This window comes from Coffea eugenioides, chromosome 11 (assembly GCF_003713205.1).
Source record: "Coffea eugenioides isolate CCC68of chromosome 11, Ceug_1.0, whole genome shotgun sequence".
NCBI classification, from domain to species: domain Eukaryota; kingdom Viridiplantae; phylum Streptophyta; class Magnoliopsida; order Gentianales; family Rubiaceae; genus Coffea; species Coffea eugenioides.
In genome coordinates, this window is record NC_040045.1 from 4479964 (window position 1) to 4488635 (window position 8672).

At 35.9% G+C, this 8672-nt stretch overlaps 1 protein-coding gene across 1 annotated transcript; it reads left to right on the forward strand.

The window, feature by feature from the left end:
* Positions 1-698: 698 nt before the first annotated feature.
* On the forward strand, positions 699-8185 carry LOC113753939. The gene is made up of 7 exons (XM_027298217.1): positions 699-846; positions 881-889; positions 2404-2701; positions 3733-3867; positions 5986-6042; positions 6498-6638; positions 7843-8185. Exons 3-7 carry the CDS (start codon positions 2420-2422, stop codon positions 7906-7908), a joined length of 681 nt encoding a protein of 226 aa, XP_027154018.1. The 5' UTR covers positions 699-846; positions 881-889; positions 2404-2419; the 3' UTR covers positions 7909-8185.
* The last annotated feature ends 487 nt before the right edge of the window (positions 8186-8672 follow it).

Here is an 8672-nt window from a genome sequence, read left to right on the forward strand (position 1 = left end):
AAGTATAAATCAATTTTTCTTGATACACTAATTAAGGTTCAATAGCTGAGTTGGAAAGAATGAAGTGGTTCACTACCAATATAAGAACCTAATTGTAATTCCTTTTTTCTTCTATATATTTCTGCGATTATTATTTTCTATACCAAATCCAAGATGCTTATTGGTGCACAGCATTACATCCATGAGTAACATCTTCATTACTTGCAAAAATTAGAATATATTATCTGAGTGCTGTTTTTTGTTTGCAATTTTCACAATTTTGTTTTGTGTGTTGCTCGAAATATGTAAAGATAGTTTTAGATGGACATACTCAGAGTGGTATTAGTATTACAAATCGAACCTATACTATAGTGTTCTGCGAATAATTCAAGCATAATAATTTCTGGTACCTCATCAGAAACACCTCAAATAAAATTTTGTACATAAACTAAAGTCTTTGCCATTTATTAGTTAAAATAAAATATGTAGAAAAAGAATACTACCAATCTAGCCCAAAAATTTCTCAACCTTTGTAGTAATATAATTGTAATATTCAAATGGGGCAAACATGGAATTGGAGTTTAAAAATGAGGGCAAAACTCAAAAGTGATGACAGTTAATACTAGATATTTATCTGTTATAAAGAGGTGGGGTGGGGTGGAAAAAGAAACAAAAACTTGAGTAAGAGAAGTAGAGAAGAGAGCTACTGGAACTTTGAAAGCAATATTCATTCACTGCCACAAAAATTCCGGTACACAAAAATTCCACTTTGTGGAAAAGAATACTACAAGAAGTTCCTCCCCTACTGGTCTTCCTTCTTTGCCCGGCCCCCATTACAAACTTAAAAACAAGAAGTGAAAAAACAAAGATACGGAGGGAGAGCTCTCTGCCTGTGGAGCAGGAGGGTGAGGTACGGGAGCTTCCTTCTTCTTAGCTTTTTCTTTGCTTCTGTAGAAGTCTGTCTTGCTTACTCGCTGCTTTCCTGAATGTTTTCAAGTTTGTAGTGCTTTAGTTCTTAGAACTCAATTGGCATGCGTTGCATTTCATTTTTAGCATCAATCAGAAGTTGTCTGGTAGAGTTTATATATGCATATGATGGGAATCCAGAGGGGATATAATTCATGGAAAAAGATTGATTGGGGGAATAGTTAGAATATCAAGAAACTATAAAGGGATAAAATCTCAGTTTCTGCAGCTGGGATCCTTTCTGTTTTCGTTTTCTTTTTGTGTATCTGAGCTGGTATCTGCTGGCTATTTTGTGGGATGCGTGTAGTTGGTGGTGGAGATGGAGAAATTTTGAAGGTGTGTTGATTGAAATAAGACAAAAGCCTAAAGAAAAAGTGAACCCAAACATAGATAGCAGAAAAGAAGCTAAAGGAAACACTTCTTTTTTTTTTTTTTTCTTGAAAATGGTTTCTTTTGGACTTCTTTGCCAACTGTTTTGCACAATAGAGTCCTTTTGATACCTCTAGGATGGTCATGTTTTGCATTTCCCTTAAAAACTTAAACTGAAAGTTATCCATGCTAGTGTCTTCCCTGGATCTTCCAGTGAAGTTGGGCATCTATATACACGTGTGGCATCATCTTTCTCAGCTTGTTTTTATCGACACACTAAGAGGTTAATTTGTCGGTGAATTGTTGAAGGACATGAGGAATAATGTTTATATGCTAATAAAATGTTAAGATAGAGGGACCAGTAGAACCCATTCTTGCACCTTTTGAATTTTGGGAATGCTTGTCGTTCCTGAGGCCATAGTTGTATTATGGGTCAATAGGGAAACTTATGCATCAGGGTCACCTTGACTGAGTTCCGTGACATGGCTTGGAGGTTAAATTGCCACGTGCAGTAAGTCAGTGAGTTTAAGCTTTATGTCTTTTCTCTATGTGAGTTTAATAACTCTAGTTGTTATCTACTTGCTTTACTTTAAGGAATAGCAGCATCTTTGTACAAATCAGACTAGCATACATCTATCTCAGATCGGATTGTAACTGATAATTTTTATAGGCTGAGAAATGGAAACAAATTAAAGATGGAATGGCATGGTCAAATAATTGGATTGGCATAATGCCTTGTCTGCCACTTTTGGGATTGATAATATTTGATTTTTAAAACAACTAGTGTGAACATTCAAAAAGAATGTACAAGTTACTTGTGCAAATGAGTAGTAAACAGCTTGCATAAAAATTCAATTGTTGTGACAAATTTTGGCATATTGTTTCAATTTCGTTTTAACTTTACTGCTGAAATGCATATGATTGAGACCTGGTGAGGATTGGGCTATCACAGATTCACTTGAACTTGTTTTTCCAATTGTGCACTGTCGTAAGCCAATTACAAATCTTTTGCCTTCAAAATGGTTGCATTGAGTCCTTTAAGGTCTCAATTAGCTCCTTTTAACTTGCTGCTTTGGTCCTTTTTTCCAGACTAGAACTATCAGCTATGACAAGTATTTTAGCAAGCAAAACATGTATTTGGTCTCCGGCAGATCAGGATTATTTGTCTAAGGGTAGAAGCTGCAGAAATCCCACTTTTAAATTCTCAAATCTGGATTCTCCTTCCAAAGAACTCTTTACTCCTAATTTACACCTGGTAAGCGGACGTCACCAAAGTGCTAGAAACTTTGGGCCAGTTTTTTCTGGTGCACTTGATGGTGATATGGATCCAGATGAGCCTACCGATGAAAAGGACAATGAGGATTCTCCCAAGGATGAACCTGGAGGGGTAGGTTAAACTTTTAAACACCCCTCTTCCTCTTCTCATACTCCCTTCTCCCATAATCATATGCAAGTTTGGAGAAGGCGTGTGTTGTAGCTTTCTCTGCTATGATTTTACAACTTGCTGTTTCCCTGAAGTATTTGACATATATGTGTAAGTGATAGTCATATTCTAAAGGAATTTTGGCTGGAATGACTGACTACTAGGTCTGCATCACATTATTTTCTACTATACCCAGAAAAATTAAGAAGATTGAGCAAAATTTATATGAACTTGTCTAATTGCCATATGCCAGTTATGGATTCTGCCACTTATCTCCTCCACTGATTTATGGGAGTTGATTCGTATAATATGTTGCCCATCCGAAGATCACATGTAAATTTTTTTTTTTTCTTCTTTGCTATGTTAATTAGGCATATTGCTTACATATTGCTCATTGGAATATGCATATGCTCTATCTCTGCATGTATTACACAACATTGCCATTTCCTTTGAGACAAAAATCACTAAATTCTTGAAACCTTTTTCCAAAATTTCAGTTTCCCTCTACCGTTATTTTTTCCTCAGTTGTGAGCTACGTGAGTATAAGGCTTAATTTACTATATTAACTTTTCTTCCTATCAAATTACCTACAGATTTTGCATAGTAACTGACTGTATGCTCATGTGAATAGATAATCATTCTTGTCTGTTGGGTTTCCAAAATTTTCTTCCAGATGAGATTTGGATCTTCTGGAAGACACTTGGACAATTTGTTGCTTAAGTGAGGACATTTCAATTTCATAGAATTGGTCACACATGATAAACAGAATCTGATTTTTATAATTCGGATGCCATTTGGGACATCATGAACCTAGCTAGGAAATTAAACATGGATAAAGTTTGGCTGGTAAAGTGAGTTTTTTCATTGCCCTTAGATTCAGAACTGTAATTCAAGTAGCCACCATTGTACAAACTGCATCTATCTTTTCATGCTGGTCAAATAGTGTATATACTGCTTGTACCTATGCAAGTTGATTAAACTTTTTGTTCTAATAGGTGAATAGTGAGACTCTAAGGGAAAAGCTTGAAAGAATTGTTGGAACAGACGACTCTACTTTCAGTGGGATAGACTTGGCAACTCTTATACGGAACAAATTTGGGAGGTCCTACGATGTTCAACTGATAAAAAAGGTATTTATTACCTGGATTTTTCTCTATATAACATATAATTATTTTGGTTTTCTGATGACCTAAACTGAAACGACAATAGTATTCAGAAAGATTTTGAAGCAGGCCATAGCACTAGGGAAAGGGAAAGTACTTTGGTTCATGTTCAGTGGCCAGGTTTTTAGAGGAAATTGAGAGAAGGGAAATAGACAGTACTTCATTTCATCATCAAAGTCTCAGTTTTTAGCGAAACCAAGAAAGGAAACTTTAATTTACAAGTTAACATAGCACATAAGTTCTATGCAAAGAACTCAAAGATAGATGAAACTGAATAAATGTGCTTTTCTGCTGAAGGATAAAAAGAATGCTACATGGGAGATTGCTAGTCACCATTTTGTTTTCACATTAACTTACACTCAGAATATTTCAATAGGAAATTGAGATGTTTGGAGAAGTGTGAAGGTTTGAGAATGGAGAGTGGAAGATTTAGCTTATCTTTGTTAACTGGCTCTAGAGCATATTGATAGCTGGTGGACATGAGTTTAGGCACCACTTCTGGACAGGAAAAGTTTATTCACATTAGTCCACTTAAATCATACTCTATGTTGGAATAAAGATCTGTAATACGTAACACTTTATCCACTTTACACCACTTATACCAGTCCCTATGTTGGGGGCCAAGTGTTGGATCCCTTCATGAGTGTGAACTATCATTCAAGATGATGTAAATCTATCCTCCAACCGCAGGTTTCATAAAAGAGACGTGAAGTGTTGTCTTCGAAAGTGCACTTTCCTTGGCACTAAACCAACCTATGGTTGACCAATCGTATTATCTGTTATCATAGCCCTTTAATTTCTTTATTGAAATATTTTGTTATAGGCTGTCTCTATGTAACTCTGGATAACTTTTTAACTAAGTTTGAAGGTTTGGATAAATAATACGACCTATATGATTGAGAGAAGCCATGTCCAGTTAACTGACACTTATGACCATACAAATTTCAATAATGTGACTTCTCTGTTGCATACCAGTAAAATTCCATTGGGCAGGAGTGTATCCAAGGATCCAAAGTTCTTATTAAAAGTCTTACTTTTTCTCTTCCACTTTCTGTGAGTCATTTATTCTCAATCCCAGTACGGATAACAGGTTTAGACTTTGTTGTGAAGACGCATTTGATACACAAAGGAATATAAGAGCTAAACCAAGCTAAGACAGTTTGCTTTACAGGTCAAGATGATAGTTTGTGTAGTTTGGGTATTGGAGCATACTTGTCTAGTTGTCCTCCAAAATGCAGAATAATGTATAGAGAGGTCAATTAGGTGATTTTTATTTTATCATCATCATTATTTTTTTGAACACAAGAAACTATTAGTAGATCGTGGTCCATATTTTTAGATTTGGATTAATTCCGGTCACCTCCATTGTGTTTTAGGTAGACTATCAGTATACCTCCTAAAACTTCATAAGATCGCGTCATTACAAAAGAAAGATGAACTTCAGGAATTAACTCCTTATTTGAAGAAGCAACTTAGAACTTTGAGTTTAAAAATGAAAGGAAAAAGAATGCTCCTTGCTTGTTTTGTCTTCCTCCATCTTCTTCCAGTTACTATTGGATTGGATGGTAGATAACTGCTAATGGTGGATGTGCAAAGAGTTCAAGCACCCAAAGAAATAGTTGTTGGAAAAGTTTTGATAGGTGGATCAAGAAAGTTTATCTTCTGTTCTCTAAGTGGTTCACATCATGCCACTTTGTGTGTATAAAATAACGGTAAATATTCTTTTTGTCTTTTTTGTGGTGTATAGCGAACATCATGGAATTAACAGCTCACTAACACTTGAACCAAATAGTCAAATGCTTAAGCCCATGATACAAGTTGGCAGAAGAGTTTGGCTGAGCATAGTGGTAATTGTGATAGCCATAGTTCTTAGGGCATATTAAGTTAGGAACCTCAATGATATTCTTCATTCCTTTTGCAAGCTTCCATGCAAGATTGGAGTGACAATTTAAGGATGATTTTTTTTAAAAAAATTTCTATGCTTCAATATGCGAAATCTCAAGTTCTGTTGATGAAACATTTTCATAAATGTTTCAATTTCTGTGGCCGCATTTGAAGAATATACTCCTTCCATCTGCTCTCCAGGAATTCATGGGAAGGAATCTCCTTGCACTAAATGTTATGTGGAAGTACAGGGAACAGGTAAGATCGTCTCTCTGACTATATATGGGACTTCAATTTTGAGATTATGTTGCTGTTATAATCAAGTTTGAGAAATATGTTTTCATTGCCGACTAAAGGCAAAGAATACAAGGTTGATTCGTGAGAGGTTTACACCCTGTCTGGCTGAGGATTTTCTGGACAGACTCTTAAAAAACAGCATTTAGATAGTTGCCTCCTGCAGAAGGCAGGGAGGGTAACATTTTGATGCCCATGGATTGTACTTGTATGAAAAATTGTATTTTGATTCCCAAAACTTACTTTAAACTACTTGTTTGAGCTGCGTATAAGTGTTATAGTACAGTCAAGGCAATTACTTTTGTTTCTTGTCATGCTTGATAAATAATGCTAAGTATCAAGCCTGTACAGTTCTCACTTGTTGACTGTATGCACTTTGAAGCTGATTCTCTCATCTGATGCCTGGTAACCTGTCTCAGAGATCTTTTCCTTTAACCGAAGAAGAGTATCTACTGAGGCTTGATGATGTGGCAAACACATTAAAATGCTGGGGAGCTGTATCACATGTTCGGAACAGCCTCAAAAAATTGAGAGAGAAAGAGAGGCCTCGGATAGGGAAGGTAAAATCTACGGCTGTTGCTATTGTTTCCCACTTTGAAATAAAACATGAAGTAAAATGAGTCGATCTGAAAAAGTGAAGCCTGAAGCATATAGATAGACTCAAATACATGCAAGCATGGTGATGAAACTTTGGTTTTACCCTTTTCCTTGATTCCTTTTATATGGATTCATATCTTTCATGTCTTCACTTGATTAAACTCCAAAATTCCTAGATAGTCATTATTTTTTATCTAAACGTAACATATTTCTGATCATAAAATTATTCTTTGTTCAATTTACTATTCAATTCTAAATTACAAATTTTTAGTCCTGGCATCTTCTTTAGCAGTTAACTTTTAATCTGTTTTGTCAAATTTAGTGGAGACTTTAGTACATATACAGAAAAAGTGACAAACAAGAAAGTAGATAAACCTCCCCTATCTGTACTTGGCACTGTCTTATGTTGTTGAGCTTTGGAATGTGCCCAACATAGTTTTTCTTGTGGTTTGTAACGCTTGTTCTAAATATTGATTCTTCGTTACAAATAAATGCTTGGTCTGAGAGAGCTAAAGCCACAGAGGTTAGGAGTGTGCGAAAAAAGAGAGAGGGAGGAGGGTCAGAAAAGGTAATGCAGGCACTTCGTCTTTCCTACCTTTTCTTGAATAAGCCCAAATGCTCCAAATTTAACAGTAGCAGTGGCGTTCAATATCTAAACTGCACTAAGTACCAAGTTCGTACGCTTCTAAATGTTGAGTGGGGGATTTAGGGGAAAAAAAAATTAGTTAGCGATTAAAATCTTTTAGCGAACTCAAAGAGCATATTATGTGTAACTAGGGCCATTACATCCCATTTTGTGTTAATAATGAGAAAAACAACTTGAAGCTTTGGAACATGAAGCCTGAATACCCTAAATGAAGTAGAACACAAGCAGGTATGCTACAAAGTCTTCTGCTTTTACTTTTGTTTTTGTATCCTTTCCTACTTATTCATTGTTGTGGTCTACTTATTGTCGTGCTCAGTTATTATGAATATTACAGTGACCATGATGTGATGGTTATTGGGTACATATTGGCTGTTTTTAAGTGGTTCAAATAATGTAATATTGGATGTAGACTAACACAAGTTGTGTCAAACTATGTCACTATGGGTAGCTTGATTGATTTTTGGTCTATATATAGGCACAACAATGTCGAATTTTATCTCTCTTCTTTCTGCTTGTTACAGGCTGTTAGCATTTTTATAGACATGGATGAGACTGGAGGCCGTGCAAATGAATGGATATACAAGTAGATGGTAGGATAAAACATTTATTGATTAGTCAGTGGTATATGGTGGTCCATTTCTTTTTGGACATTTAGCATACGATATTTCCAGCCATCAGTGGCTTATTGAGGTGCTGGCGTTGCCATCACAAAGATACTCGAGCCACAGTTTTTTGCTGTATATTTTTCCTTCTTTTACCTCTAGGATGGATATGTTTACTGGTTAGAAGACTTGGTGCCTTTTCGTTAAAACAAGAGTTCTCATCTTGCAGCAGAGTATTGAGTCCCTGTTTAGTTCCTTTATGGTTGTGACAATAATGTTACTACAGCTCCTCCGTGTAGTCTGTGTTGAAAGCAAATCCGAAAGCCTTCTGTTATCCAGCTAACCATTAATTGTTTGTAATTTTAAAGAAAAAAAGGATAATAACTTGATGAATTACCTTAAAATTTGAGAGTGAGCAAAAAGTAGAGACTGGCCGTGGAGACTCGAGGAATCGAGCAAAGAGAGATGGAGTACTGCAAGAAACTTCAGGAAACTTGAATCAAAGAAAACAACACAAGGGGAGGGCTACTCTATTTTCTCTTCATGCTTTGAAGTCATTTTGGAATTATATTCTTTTACAAGTGAATGGTATGAAGGAAACTACAGGTATGTGATTGCTTCCCATCATGGTAATGAGTCTGGAAATGCTTGATGATGCAACTTTATGAATGTAGTCATGTACAACTTGAATATATGGGATGTGATGCATGTGCAGTAAGGGTCAACACATCCTTGGCAAAGCTTCGCCG

Coding starts and splice junctions, on each gene's coding strand:
- LOC113753939 (XM_027298217.1), top strand. CDS start 2,420: ATGACAAGTATTTTAGCAAGCAAAACATGTATTTGGTCTCCGGCAGAT. Junction 2,702..3,732: donor CCAAGGATGAACCTGGAGGG/GTAGGTTAAACT, acceptor TTGTTCTAATAG/GTGAATAGTGAGACTCTAAG. Junction 3,868..5,985: donor ATGTTCAACTGATAAAAAAG/GTATTTATTACC, acceptor TCTGCTCTCCAG/GAATTCATGGGAAGGAATCT.